Source organism: Rana temporaria, chromosome 3, assembly GCF_905171775.1.
Source record: "Rana temporaria chromosome 3, aRanTem1.1, whole genome shotgun sequence".
Taxonomy (NCBI): domain Eukaryota; kingdom Metazoa; phylum Chordata; class Amphibia; order Anura; family Ranidae; genus Rana; species Rana temporaria.
Genome location: NC_053491.1, coordinates 104352744 through 104368673, shown reverse-complemented (window position 1 = coordinate 104368673; position 15930 = coordinate 104352744). Strand labels below are relative to the sequence as shown.

Sequence of the window (15930 nt, the reverse complement as noted above, 5' to 3'; positions counted from 1 at the left end):
TGTTCAGAAATATTAGGTAAAGTTCCACTTTAATACATAAGTATTTTCCACTCTGTCAGACCAAATACCACTCCTCTCTCAGACCAAATTGTTCTTACATTTCCTTTGTTGCCATTCAGGTAAATCCAGATGGAAATCAAAATGCTCATACTACAGGACAAACATCGCAAAATGTGCAGAACAATGAGGAAAATACTTCAAAACTACACGAAAACATTAGTGAGCTGACAAGAGAACTTCATGACAGTCAAAAGAACATTACTGAGCTGACAAGACAGCTTTCTGAGAGCCAAGAGACAATAGTCACTCTCACCCATCAGTTTCAGGACAGTCAAGAAATTGTTAATGACCTCAGAAGAGCACTTAATGAAAGTGGGGATGCTGCTAGAGAGCTGCACAAAAAACAGGAAAAAGAGGTAAGGCTAGCTACGTGACTAATTTTAAGGGAGTCGGTTATAACAGATATATGGTTGCTGCCATTGCGAATTGATTTGCTGGTTCAAGTGCCAGGGCTCACTGCTTGCAATGACTCACTGACCAGGAACAGGTATCCACAAATTGCATATATCGGCACCTTAATAAATCACCGGGAGCCGATGGCTTACACCCGAGTGTACTTGGGGGAACTCGGTCAAGTAATTGCCAGACCATTGTTCCTAATGTTCACTGACACTCTACTGACTGGAATGGTACCAGGTGATTGGAGAAAAAGCCAATGTAGCACCAATATTTAAAAAGGGCCCACAATGCATCCCTGGGAATTAGACCAGTTGGCCTAACATCAATAGTATGCAAGCTCTTGAAGGGGATGATAAGGGACTATATACAAGATTTTAATAATGAGAACGCAATCATTTGCAGTAATCGGCATGGACTCATGAAGAATCGTTCTTGCCAAACCAATCTATTAACCTTCTATGAGGAAGTGAGTTGCCATCTAGATAAAGGAAGGCCCGTAGACTTGGTGTATCTGGATTTTGCAAAAGCAGATGATACTAAGCTAAGCAGGGCAATAACTTCTCTGCAGGATGTGGAAACCTTGCAAAAGGAGCTGAACAAATTAATGGGGTGGGCAACTACATGGCAAATGTAGAAAAATGTAAAATAATGTTTTTGGGTGGCAAAAATATGAATGTAATCTATACACTGGGGGGAGAACCTCTGGGGGAATCTATGATGGAAAGGGACCTGGGGGTCCTAGTAGATGATAGGCTCAGCAATGGCATGCAATGCCAAGCTTCTGCTAACAAAGCAAACAGAATATTGGCATGCATTAAAAAGGGGATTAACTCCAGAGATAAAACGATAATTCTCCTGCTCTACAAGACTCTGGTCCGGCCGCACATAGAGTATGCTGTTCCAGTTTTGGGCACCAGTCCTCAGGAAGGATGTACTGAAAATGGGGAGTGTACAAAGAAGGGCAACAAAGCTAATAAAGGGTCTGGAGGATATTAGTTATGAAGACAGGTTGCGTGCGCTGAACTAATTCTCTCTGGAGAAGAGACGCTTGAGAGGAGATATGATTTAAATTTACAAATGCCATACTGGTGACCCAACAATAGGTATAAAACTTTTTTGCGGAAAGGAGTTTAACAAGACTCGTGGCCATTTATTAAAATTGGAAGAAAAAGGTTTAACCTTAACCACTTTACAACTGGGCACTTAAACCCCCTTAATAACCAGACCAATTTTCAGCTTTCGGTGCTCTCACAATTTGAATGACAATTACTCAGTCATACAACATTGTACCCAAATGAAATTTTCGTCCTTTTTTTCACACAAATGGAGCTTTCTTTTCGTGGTATCTAATTACTGTTGAGTTTTTTTTTTTTTTTGCGCTATAAGAGAAAAAAGACTGAAAATTCTGTAAAAAAATATGAATTTTCTTCGTTTTTCTGTTATAAAATTTAGCAAATTAGTATTTTTTCTTCATAACTTTTGGCCAAAATTTATACTGCTACATATATTTGGTAAAAATAAGTACAAATTGGTGCATATTATTTGGTCTTTGTGCTAGTTATAGCGTCCACAAGCTATGGTGCCAATATCTGAAAATGTATCACACCTGAAGTACTGACGGCCTATCTCATTTCTTGAGACCCTAACATGCCAGAAAAGTACAAATACCCCCCAAATGACCCCCTTTTTGGAAAGAAGACATTTCAATGTATTTAGAAAGGGGCATTGTGAGTTTTTTTAAGTTGTCTTTTTTTTCCCACAATTCTTTGCAAAATCAAGATTTATTTATTTTTATTTAATTTTTTTCCCCGAAAATTTTCATATTGGCAAGTTATTTCTCACACACAGCATATGCATACCACAAATTACACCCCAAAACACATTCTGCTATTCCTCCCGAGTATGGTGATACCACATGTGTGAGACTTTTACACAGCGTGGCCACATACAGAGGCCCGACATGCAGGAAGCACCATCAGGTGTGGAACACCCAGACCAATTCTGACATTCCTCTCCTACATGTAAAAATCATAATTTATTTGCTAGAAAATTACATAGAACCCCAAAACATTATATATGTTTTTTTAGCAAAGACCCTAGAGAATACAATGGCGGTTGTTGCAACTTTTTATCTCACACTGTATTTGCACAGCAATTTTTCTAACGTGTTTTTTACAAAAAAAAAAAAACAGTAAAGTTAGCCCAATATTTTTACATAATATGAAAGATGAAGTTACGCCGAGTAAATAGATACCCAACATGTCACCCTTCAAAATTGCACACACTCGTGCAATGGCGCCAAACTTCGCTACTTAAAATTCCCCATAGGCGACGCTTTAAATATTTTTACTTGTTATATGTTTAGTTACAGAGAAGGTCTAGGGCCAAAATTATTGCTCTCGCTCTAACGTTCGCAGAGACACCTCACGTGTGGTTTGAAAAACGTTTTCATATGTGGCCAGGACTTGCGTATGCGTTCGCTTCTGCATGCGAGCCCACGGGGACAGGGGCACTTTAAAAAAAATATATTTTATTGTTCATTTTACTTTATTTTAGTTTGACACTTTTTTCAGCAAAAATAAATAAATTTGGATCACTTTTATTCCTATTACGAGGAATGTAAACATCCCTTGTAATAGGAATTTGGCATGACAGGTCCTCTTTACAGTAAGACCCCATGTCTCGCCTCTAGGCTGGGAAGCGGGGGGCGTATTGCAGACTATTGCGGGGGTATTGCACAGTATGGGGCACAGTGTTGCAGGGTATTGTTTATTGCACAGTATGGGCAGAGTATTGGGCAGGGATGGCTGATCGATCATGGATGGATGGCTGGATCTGTGACTGCAATTGTCACAGATCCAGCCCACAGCACTGCTGCTGCCTCCGCTCTCCCCCCTCTCCTCTCATACTGTACTGTTCAGTACAGAGAGGGGAGGGGGGAACCGGCGTCGGTTTGTTTACAAGTGATTGCTCCGTCATTGGACGGAGCGATCACGTGGTAAACCGCCGATATTAGCTGCGATTTTCCGTGATGCGGACCTGGCGGTCACGGACACTCCCGTGTGCGCGATTCTGAAAGGCCGTTAATTAACGGCCTCCCAGAGTTTAAAGGAGTTGTAAAGGAAAAACATTTTTGCCTAAAATTAATGTCTGCAAGGTAGACAGACAGAATAGTGTAATGATTCTGTTAAACGAGTAAATACCTATTAAATTCCTTCATCTATATCACCTCCGGCGTTCTACTTTCTGTTCTCTCATTCACTTCCTGATTTGCATTACTCGTTCATGTAAGAACTACATTTCCCAGTATGAATTGCTGCACGCCCAGTAATTCACACCTCCTTGAAGTCTCTAACACAGGGATCCTCAAACTACGGCCCTCCAGCTGTTGTAGAACTACACATCCCATGAGGCATTGTAACACACTGACATTCAAAGACATGACTAGGCATTATGGGAATTGTAGTTCCTGAACAACTGGAGGGCCGTAGTTTGAAGACCCATGCTCTAACATGTAGAGAGCGTCCTGCCGCACAGATGTAGTTCCCAGGAGGGGTTGAGCACGTTACTGACCACCGCAGTAAAGCCTCCCTTCACGGTGGTCAGTAAAATCAGACAAGCAGGAAGTTAACAGAACAGAGAAGAAATAGAGCAACTTCTGAGCAAAAACGAACAATGAGGAAGTGAAAAGAGGAATGTCTGCAGGTAAAGGATGCTTATTATGACATTTTTTTTTTTTCCTTTACAACCCCTTTAAGCAACCGCCCTGTAGCCGTACTTTGGCTATGGGTCGGTTGTTAACTGGTTAAACTACGTAGAAGGTTCTTTACTGTAAGAGCGGCAAGGATATGGAATTCCCTTCCACAGGCAGTGGTCTCAGCAGGGGGCATCAATAGTTTCAATAAACTATTAGATAAGCACCTGAACGACCACAACCTACAGGGATATACAAGGCAATACTGACATATAATCGCACACATAGGTTGGACTTGATGGACTTGTCTTTTTTCAACCTCACCTGCTATGTTACTATGTATATGCGCATGCTTTTTCCTGCTAAGTAGTGAAGAGTTTTCTTTTTTTTTTTTTTTTTTTCAATAAGCCAGTCTTTGAAACACAAAGAGACAAAGTATAAATGTTATAATGGTTATTTAGAAAATGGAGAAGACCTTTAGATTCTGACTATTGGGTCGTAGTTCCCACTTGCAGAAAAAGGACACAAGGTACAAAACAAAAAGCTCAGCTTTTTGCCATTGGCCAAACTTCCCTTCAGCTCAGTTAGTCACAAAGCCCAACCACGAGCACTGCGTCCTCTGGTCTAGAGGAGAGGGACCTTCTGGCTTGCTATCAGCACTTAGTTCAAAAACCTACATCTCTGATAGTATGTAATGGGCAGCTTGTACATATGGAAACGCACCATCAATGCTGATAGCTATATCTAGGTTTTATAGCAGCAATTGCTACCATCCAAAGCTTTTTTAAACATTTTCTTTTTCCCTTTCGTGACTGAAATAGTCAATGATAGCATACATTTGAGTTGCCATATAGCAAAGTGTTTTTTCCCTAAAATAATGCAATCAGTGCCTAGACAGTATTGCTCTCAAAGAAGCTGTTAAAAGCCAACGGTAACCTGTTTAAAGCCAATTCAGAAAGATTCTGTAACTGCATTATAGTCTTTTAGGATAGATCAGGAAATCCATTATGTCAGTAACTCTGTGGCTGAGTTTTGCATTTAGAAATTGATCTCTGCTCCTCCAGTGTAGAATCTGAAGCAAAGAGAATTGAAATGGGTATCAATACTAAACCGAATCCAGATACCATTCATTCTGGGCAGGCTTAATTTATTGTAACTATTCAAAAAAATTAATGTTTGTTTTTTTCTTATTAGAATCAACATCTACAGAGAAAACTTGAAGAACAGAGCGAGGCCCTTGGCTCCCGCACTCAGGTGGTGCAGATGTTGGAGCAGGAGTTGCAAAATGCTGAACTTCAAAAACAGGTAAAAGAAATTACATATTACTTTCTTTATTAAAAAATTATTACCAAAAATAGAAATATCGTTTTGGGTGGAATGGTTCTTGCATCCCTCAAAGAAATATATAAAACATTGTGTACAATGGTAAACTGCATACATCCCTGCGAATTTAAAAATGATTCCTTTTGTGTAACTGGTACAAATATCGCACTTTATGGCCTAAAATCTGTCAAAACAAAATCTGGGTGAACCTCGTTCTGCACTATGTCTCTTTTATGGAAGTGGCTATCTCGGTAGAGTCAGAGCATTGCTTACTCATGTTAGAGTCTCCAGGAAAGGTCTACAGTGAGCAGTACAGAAGTGAAATCAGAAAATCTCCATTCAAAATCTCCTGCTAGAAGAAGTCAGGGGCAGCAGTGCCCTAGATTTACACTGCAGATGTAAGGCTGTAGGCATAGGAGTGCCTAGGCAAATTGATATAAAAGGAAGGGCACTGATATTTTTCAGCAAAAAGTCAATACAAAATGTTACATTTTACGAGGTGCTGCATTGGTAGAGTTGACACTTCTGATAGTGCCTATAACATAGAAAATCTTCACTTTTTTAGTTCAGGTCCACTTTAACTTTTATACATTTTTCTCTTCTGAAACATAGAATATGATTAAGGTGACAAGCATTTACATATTTTAACAAGTAGTAAGGGAGCTTTAAGGTGATTGGAAAGTCTCCTTTTTTTTTAAAGTTTAAAAACAACAAACATGTTATACCTACCTCTGTGCAGTTGGTTTTGCACAGAGAAGCCCTGGTCCTCCTTCTCTGGTCCCTCTTTGGTGTTCCTGGCCGCTCCCTCCTGTTGAGTGCCCCCACAGCAAGCCGCTTGCAATGGGGGCACCCGAGCTGAGCCACAGCTCCCTGTGCCCATTCAGACATCGATCCATGGCCTGGCCCCGCCCCGACTCCTCTCTCCCCATTGGCTGACTGACTTTGACAGCAATGGGAGGACTGCTGTCTCAGCCAATGAGGAGGGGAGTCTCAGGCAGTTGAGACAATCCTACAACATCGTTGGATCAAGATGGGGCTCAGGTAAGTATTAGGAGGGGGGCAGCTTCACACAGAAGGCTTTTTATCTTAATGCATAGAATGCATTAAGATTAAAATAAACTTTACAATCACTTTAAACAAGCCCTTCCTGGCCTCTGTTGCCGCATGTACTGTGAAGCAATTAATTTTTAATTTTGTTTCGGGTAGCTTACCTCCCCTATCTCCCTTCTCCCAGTGGTAACTTGGCAGCCTTCTATTCTGTAAACACAGAGAACATGCACTGAGAGAAAAGAGCATATTGCATCATGGACCTTCTTGGGGCAGTGCTTCTGTTTTGTTATATTTAACAGTGAATTGTCCTACAGTGCCTGCAACTACTAAGCTCCAATATAGGATTTACTGGTTGCAAAGGGTATGTAAATCATTGAATGTCCATTGCCTAGTTGTGGGTTCACATTAAATAGTAAGCTTATTGACTACTTTTCCTTAATTGGGTTATTTTTTATTTGCTTTTATTTTCCTCTTTGCTTTTAAGGTTCTCTCTGAGCAATATCGGGAAATGGAACGAGAATTGCTGTCTCAAAAAGAACGTGTTCAGGAAATCATGCTGTACAAAGAAATGCTTGAAGACAAAGATAAGGCATACCAAATGTTACAAGAAGAGCTGGATAAAGAAAGAAGTGTCAACAGCCAGTTAGAGTCTCTAAGAACAGAGGTTGAAAGAGGAATACAGGCACAAGATGAACTAGAGCAGGCCAAACAAGCTTTGGAAATGGAGAGGGAAGCCAGGAAACAAATAGAAGAAGCAAGACAGCAGTTGGACATGAAAGTACAGGATGATATTGAAACATTCAGAGCACAGCTGGAGAAAGACTTTCAGGAAAAACTAGATACCTTGAGGGCAGAACTAGACAACGAGAAAAGAACTCTCAAGGATTTAGAGGGGCTAAGGTCAGAGTTGGAAATAGAGAAAGGGGCTCAAGAGCAGGAGTTGGAAAAGTTGAAATCGGAACTGGCAAGGAGCAAAGAAGTCGATGAAGAGGTGCAAAAACTCAAAGCAGAATTGGATGAAAGGAAAGAATCTCAGGAACAAGTAAACGTTGAGTTGGAAAGGTTAAAAAGTGTTAATGAGATGCTAATGGAGAAGGAGAAATTTGGTCAGCAAGATTCAGAATTGGCCACCAATGAAACAGATGATCTAAGTATTCAGTTAGAAAATGTAAAAAGTGAACTAACAAAGGGCAAAGAAAGCCAAGAAGAGCTGTCAAGACTAAAGGAAGAGCTAAAGAGAGTGAAGGAATCACTGGCTGATATTGATCAAGTGAAGGACGAACTAGAAAAGGGGCAGGAAACATTACTCACGTTAGATTTAATGAAACAAGAATTGCAAAAGTTAAGAGAAGCTGAAGTTCTGGTGGACACATTGCAGCAAGAAATAGACGAAGAAAAGCTTGAAAAGGTGAAAGACCAATCGCAACAGGTTGGCGGAACAGACACTGTTAATAACAGCACTGAATTTAGTCAACACAAGGCACCTACTGATGGAAATGGAGAGGAAGATGTAAACGAAAGGTTTGAAACTGATGGACAGAATGATGGTGATAGAGATGAAGCAGTAAATGTAAAAGAAGCATTTGAAAGAGAGGGACACAATGATATTGATGGAGAGGAACCAGTAAATGTGAAAGAAACGTTGGAAACAGATGGAATTAATGATGGTGATAGAGGTGAAGCAGTAAATGTAAAGGAAGTGTTTGAAACATTTGGACACAATGATTTTGATAAAGATGAATCCGTAAATGTAACAGAAGTGCCTGAAACAGACGGACAAAACGATGAACGTACTGATGAAGAATTACATCAACTGTCAGATACAAGTTCCAAAACACAGCTACAAGAAGAATTTTCAGGTAAGACTCTTTTTGGTATAATCCTACACAACACTAAGGCAATAAAGAGTCTCTTTGTTATTCAGCATCAAGTCCGGCGCAAGCCCGCCTAATTCAAATGGGGCGTGTATCATTTAAATTAGGCGCGTTCCCGCGCCGAACGTACTGCGCATGCTCCGTTTTGAAATTTCCCGCCGTGCTTTGCACGAAATGACGTTGCACTGACGTCATTTTTTGAACGTCGACGTGAGTTACGTTCTTTCCTATTCACGGACGACTTGCGCAAAAAAAAATAATTAAATTCGATGCGGGAACGACGGCCATACTTTAACATGGCAAGTCTAAAGATAGGCCACGATATACCAGCTTTAACTATACGCCGGAAAAAGCCGACTAGCGACGACGTAAGAGAATGCGACGGCCGCGCGTACCTTCGTGAATCGCCGTAAAAAGCTAATTAGCATACCCGACGAGGAAAATCACACAAACTTCACCCAGCGGGCGCCAAAGTATTACACCTACGATCCGAAGGCGTACGAAGCCGTACGCCTGTCGGATCGAAGCCAGAAGTCGTCGTATTTTGGTTTGAGGATTCAAACTAAAGATACGACGCGGCAAATTTGAAAGTACGCTGGAGTATCAGCAGATACTCCGGCGTACTTCTTCTCTGAATCTGGCCCTTGGTATTTTGCGTTGGCTACAACGAAACCAACAAAACCGTGGATTTTTTTCCGACGTCAAGAACGTGGTGACGTACAACACGTACGACGAGCCGAGACAAATGAAGTTCAATAGCCAGTGCGGCTCTTCTGCTTTATTCCGAGCATGCATGGAATTTTGTGCGTTGGAATTGTGTACACACGCTCGAAATTTCCAACAAGTTTTGTTGTCGGAAAATCCGAGAACCAGCTCTCAAATCTTTGTATTTTTGGAAATTCCAACAGCAAATGTCCGATAGAGCCTACACACGTCGGAATTTTCGACAACAAGCTCCCATCGAACGTTTGTTGTCGCAAATTCCGACCGTGTGTACGCGGCATAAGCCTGCAAAAAGGTTTCCGTTCTGGGGAACAGTGTTAACTTCACGCTAGCTGCAGACAGTCCTAAACCGAAACAGAAGATGTTCTGGCTTTTGCCTTTGTGCACACAAAGTCCATCCTAATCTACTAGTTTGATTGCAATTTTTGGATGCAGATGCGTTGTTATTAATTCAATAACACCCATGAAAAGGACCATTTTCATCATCTGCTTAACTAAACTGACATGATAAATATATGTAATTTTTATGATCATAAGTAGCCTCCTATATATCAACGTGCTTGTACATTAGCACATTGTAGTAATTGTAGAAAACAGCAAGCATGTAATAGTTAAATTATATCTACTTTCATAGTACACTTATATTCTTGGTGATTCTAATGTGAGATCACCATGGTGACTGGTGTCTAAGGACTTAAACTTTATGCATAAATGCTCATACTTAACGATTCTGTTTTAGGGTATAGCCTATCCATCTTGTATTGTGTTTCTTTTTTGAAAAATAATATAGGAGAAAAAACGCCCAGTTCCTATATTAACAAGCGCTCCTGGATAAGGTGAAATGAACAAATTAAACAAATTTAAATACCTCCTAGCCAATTAAGGCAAACAGCTGCTACCTTTATAGCCTACCAAGGCTTAAATAAATGTAAACTGGATAACTCAATATATTAAAGTCCATAAAATAAATATTGAATGGATGATGAATAGTCCACAGGAATTTTCAAAAGGAGGTTCCTTAATATGGAAGATGCCTAGCCTTTCACCAACGCCGCCTCACGTGCAAAGAAAGGGGAGTACTCGCATCCCCCTCTGTATAAACTTTTACCAGAAATAATAAGAACCTAGCTTTTTTATGTGTGTTGTTTATATGTTTTTTTCTTTTTGTTTTTATTATTTTTGAAGATCTAGAAAATGTTTAATATCTTATAAACAGAAAATAAGATATTCCTTATGTCATAACTGAAAAATGAATTACTCTTTTTAGATATCCATATCCTGTTACCTGTGGAAGATCACCTGAAAACTGTAAATCTCCAGCCAGAGCAGGTACAAAATATAAAATGTTTGTATCGCTCTGCCATAGACAAACCTATGTCTAACTAGTTCTGTTTGAATTGTAACAGCCTACATACAGTTGTCTATCGGTTACATCCACAAGTTCTATTCTCCTTCTTTTTTTTTTTGTCTTGTTTTTTGTTCTTCTTTTAAAAGGATGATGCTTCACCATCAAATTTTTTTTTTTTTTTTTTTTTGAGGGCCACCATTGTAATTTTTTCATGCTGGATTTAGAAGATTAGTAAATGGCTCTGAACTGGGTAAACCTGACATTTTAGGTAATTTACAACAGTCCGACAAATGACGAAACATTTGTCAACCACTTGACCTCTGGAAGATTTGATCCCCGCCCCCCTTCTTCATGACCAGACAATTTTTTGAGATACAGCGTCACTTTAACCACTTAAGACCCGGACCTTTAGGCAGCTAAAGGACCTGGCCAGTTTTTGCGATTCGGCACTGCGTCGCTTTAACTGACAATTGCGCGGTCGTGCGACGTAGCTCCCAAACAAAGTTGGCATCCTTTTTTTCCCACAAATAGAGCTTTCTTTTGGTGGTATTTGATCACCTCTGCGGTTTTTATTTTTTGCGCTATAAACAAAAATAGAGCGACAATTTTGAAAAAAATTCTATATTTTTTACCTTTTGCTATAATAAATATCCCCCAAAAATATATAACATTTTTTTCCCCTCAGTTTAGGCCGATGCGTATTCTTCTACCTATTTTTGGTAAAAAAAAATCGCAATAAGCGTTTATCGATTGGTTTGTGCAAAATGTATAGCATTTACAAAATAGGGGATAGTTGTATTGCATTTTTATAAAAAAAAAATTCTACTACTAATGGCAGCGATCAGCAATTTTTTTTGTGACTGCGACATTATGGCGGACACTTCGGACAATTTTGACACATTTTTGGGACCATTGTCATTTTCACAGCTAAAAATGCATTGTTTACTGTGAAAATGACAATTGCAGTTTGGGAGTTAACCACAAGGGGGCGCTGAAGGGGTTAAGTGTGACCTCATCTCTGTTTCTAACTGTAGGGGGGTGTGGCTGTAGGTGTGACATCATCGATTGTGTTTCCCTTTAAAAGGGAACATACTATCGATGACGCCGCCACAGTGAAGCTCTTAAAGAGGACGTGCTTTGTGCCCAGCCGTGCCATTCTGCCGACGTATGTGTGCAGGAGGCGGTCCTTAAGCGGTTAACTGTCAATCGTGCAACAATAATGTAATGGCGGCAATCAGACTTTATAGCGGGGCTGTTATATTGTGGCAGACATTTAGACACTGACACTTTGCAGGAACCGGTGACACTAATACAGTAAAAGGTGCTAAAAATATAGTGTCACTGTATTAATGCTACTGGGAAGGGGATAACATCAGGGGCGATCAAAGGGTTAACTGTGTGCCCAGCCAGTGTTTTACTACACTGTGGGAGGTGCTTTTACTAGGGCAAGACTTGGATCCTAGTTGCTGCTTTTCCAGAGACACAGAATCCTTGCCTTCCCTCCTGTCAGAAAGACAATCTGCCTTGTTTACATAAGTCTCTCTGGCTGATGTTTGGCGGGTGCCGGTGGGTATCGAGTCTGCGGTACCTGCCAATCAGCTCCCGCTGTGTGTAATCACAGCGGGAGCGAGCCGCTGGCGACAGGCATTCACGCCCCCTCACCCCGAAGTGCAGGATTTTTATGTATGCAGCTAATATTATTTGTTCATCCTTTTGTTGTTTGTTTCCACTTGAGCTTGCACTGTAATAGCGCTTTAGTATAATTTTCTATAGTTTATTTACTTGTTCTGCGGTCCTGCTACACACCATTAAGTGCTTAATGGATTATTGATGGTTACCACATTCATTATTAAAAAGTACTGTATTTATCAGCGTATAACATGCACCTTAATTTTAAGAGAGGAGTTTCAGGGGGAAAAAAACTCAGTGCCCATCGGCAGCCTCGCCATTGCAGGCTGATCAGTGCCTATCGGCAGTCTCACATCAGATTACACATAACGGGGATCTCACAATTTCTCTGTAGCCTTTTTAATACGAAGTCCCACCTCCTGGACTGGCTTTTATGATAGCCAGAACACTGATCCAATGCCAGTCCAGGAGACAGGACGTTGTACTACAGAGGCCGCCGAGTATACAGGAGATCCCCCACTCCATGTAATCTGACGACGCTCCCCACCCCTCCCCTCCGAGGCAGCTAAATGCAAATATTGTCATGTAACACGCACACGTTAATTGCGCCCAATTTTCAGGGAGAAAAAGTGTGTGTTATACGCCCATAAATACGATGGTTAAAGCATGCTCAATTAATGTTTTTTGAATTGGATGCTGCAATGCATCTGGGGAGAAATAATCGGCTATATGATTGTTGCTTTGCATGTAAAGTGTAACGAGGTATAGCTTGACTTTCTTGTTCTTTGCAATACAGTTTGTTGCAAGTGGCCAATTGTCAGGTCCAAAAATTTATTTATTGATTTAAAAAAAAAAAAAACAATCCAAAGAAGTGTTACACAATTGACATCTTATGTAAGCTTTAAAATCGAAATCATCACGTGTAAGTGAGTGAGTGAGTGAATAACTTATATAGCGCTACAAATGCGAACTGAATCGCCTCAAGGCGCTTGGTATCCATTTCCTTCTATTTTTCCTTCAGAAAAGATGGGTCTTGAGTTTTTTTCTGAAGGCCTGGTGATTCTCTTCCGTTCGTATAGGAGTTGGTAATGAGACCTAGGTATAGGGAGTTGGCATAGTCGAGCTTGGAATTTATTAGTGTTCCCACTACTGCGGTGTCTCTTTTCGGAATGAAGGGCACAAGTCTTAGTAGACGCAGGAGATGGTGAGACCCGCTGACTACTGACCCAATTTGAGCAGCCATTGTCATGTCGGAGTCAAAAATTATTTCTAGACTTTTGACTTTGGTGCTGGGGGTAATGGTCTGTCCAAATATCGGCGGAGGCGACCATGTTGTCCTGGCGGATCTCTTTGTGTTTGCATGGACCAGAAGGAGTTCTGTTTTTGATCCATTGAGTTTGAGGTGACTCTCCGTCATCCAGTTGTCTATCAAAGTAAGGGATTTTTCTAGTCCGAGGTAATGGTCCTTTTTGTTTTTTTATACAAAAGTAGAGCTGAGTATCCTCGGCATAGGAATGGTAGAGTAGATCCTGGTTACTGGTGATTTTGAGGAGTGGGCGAAGGTAAATATTGATTAGCACGGGCGACAGGGGGGACCCTTGAGGGACACCACATGTCAGAGTCCGTGCTTCTGAAGTGAAAGGTCCTAGTTTCACTGTCTAGGATCGATTTTCCAGAAATTATGAGAACCAGGGTAGATCTGAGCCTGCGACTCTGGCTACTTCTGTGAGCCGAGTCAGCAGGATTTTGTGGTCTACTGTGTCAAATGCCGCACTAAGGTCCAGCAGTATCAGAAGACAATATTCTCCTTTGTCTGCTACTTTGAGAGTGTTATCCCATATTTTGAGAAGTGCTGTTTCCGTGCCGTGGCCTGGAAACCTGATTGTAGTGGGTCCAGTAGTTTGTGGGTGTCTAAATGCTGTTGTAGCTGTTTCACTACAATTTTCTCCATGACCTTGTAGAAGACGCTGAGACCTGTTATAGGTCGACGGTGGTTTGGGTTCTTTGGGTCGAGGTTTGTTTTTTTAAAAAGGGGTTTTATTACGCCTTGTTTTAGGGAGGTCGACACCATGCCTTCCTTAAATGATTGATTTATAAGGTGCGAGATCGCCGGTGCCAATATCTCGGCACATTCTTTCAGCAGTTTTGTGGGGATAATGTAATTCGGCGCTGTACTGTCCCGCAGACTACCAATGATATTTTTGGTGGTGTCGATGGAAATGGGCTGGAGTTTAAATTTTATAGATTGAGGTATATTTGTAATATCGTCACCTTTTTGATTTGTAGGGACGGGGTTGGTGTTTTTTTTTTTTGCTGAATTGTTTCACGGATATTTTTGATTTTGTTAATGAAAAAATCCGATAATCGAGAAAATCCGAGTATCATGATTCGGAGCCTCTAGGCAGGCTGGATTCATGTTTTGGGCGACTATGGGGACGATTCAGGGCTTTTGCGAGGATGGTTGAGAAGTGTTCTTTTTTTTGCTTTGAAGATTTCTTTGATATTTCTTCGTGATTGATTTGTAGATTTTGTGGGTTTCAGTAGTTGGGTTTCTTCTCCAGGCGCCTTCTGCTCTTCTGCGTTCTTGCTTCAGTAGTGTGAGAGCGTCGTTGAACCAGCCGGAGTTGTTTTTTCGGATGAGCGTTCTGCGTTTCGGAGCGATTTTGTCTGCAGTACAGCTTTGTTAATGGAATTGAGTATTTCCACTGACGAATGCATTTGGTTTATTGTTATTTTATTTGATAATCTGGTTTTGAAGAGTTACGAGTGGAGTTTCTTCTGGGATCTTGTCCAGTGTGATGTTAGTGGATTTGTTGTTTTTTTAAAGACTGTATTGTTGATTATTTTGAAGTTGATTGCATGGTGATCTGTCCAGGGTAACGGTCTATTCTCCATTATGGTAATGTCTATATCCTGTTTATCGAGGGTGTGACCTGATAGATGTGTGGGTGTACCCAGACCTAGTCCTTCTAATTGGTCAATGCAGGTGTTGGCAATGGGATCCTGTGGGGAATTAGCCCAGAGATTGAAGTCTCCGAGTAGCAGGAGGTGTTTGGTGTTCAATGTATACGTGGCGATAAATTCCATTAGTGATGCGAGGAGATGCGTCGTTGGTCCGGGCGGTCTGTAGCACAGCAAGATGTGAACGGTGTCCTGGGGTTTTGTTTGTAGTTGCAGAGTAAGCGTTTCCATGAACGGCAGTGAACTCTGTAGGTCTGGTTTGATGAGCGTGAGGTGAGACTTGTATATCACTGTCAGGCCTCCTCCTCTTTGTCCCTGTCTATTTTCGGTTATGATGCCATAATTCTCTGGTATAAGTTCTCCAAGAATGGTGTTGCAATCCAATGTTGGCCAACTTTCCGTAATGAAGAGGCAGTCTAAGTTGTCCTGGATGATGAGGTTGTGGATTTCCTGTCTGTTTGACTGCGGATCTTGCGTTGATCAGGGCGCATGATAGATGCTGTAAATGCGATGGGGCCTTCCTGTTTTTCATGGTTGATGGTTTCTTGACAGTTGTTCTCTCTGTAGTATTTTTTGAATGGTATTTGGTAACGTTTCGGCCATGTTCCTTAGGCCCCGAATAGTGTTTGCTGAATACTTGAGGTTGAGCATGATCCCAACCAAACGTTGATGATGACGAGATGATTCGCGGTGAAGTCTGGCGGTTAGTGACGGTTGCCACCAGCCAGTGGCAAGCTACAGTGGTTACCGATTTAAGAACCGTGCTGCTACTGATGATCGGTGGTGGTTTGGTGGGCCCCCCAATCTAACCCTCCCGGTTGATCCAGAGGAAGGCAAAAAAAAACTGCTGAGCGAGGCCAATATACTAC

General features: G+C 41.2%; 1 protein-coding gene across 4 annotated transcripts in view; it reads left to right on the top strand.

Moving 5' to 3' along the window:
* Positions 1-15930, top strand: part of LOC120931576 (golgin subfamily B member 1-like) — a 64255-nt gene that overhangs the window by 28214 nt on the left and 20111 nt on the right. For all 4 annotated transcript variants that reach the window (XM_040343158.1, XM_040343156.1, XM_040343154.1 and 1 more), the window contains exons 5-8: positions 120-416; positions 5348-5458; positions 7011-8385; positions 10391-10452. In XM_040343158.1, the coding sequence (XP_040199092.1) occupies positions 120-416; positions 5348-5458; positions 7011-8385; positions 10391-10452 (1845 nt within the window). The remainder of the gene's footprint in view (positions 1-119; positions 417-5347; positions 5459-7010; positions 8386-10390; positions 10453-15930) is intronic.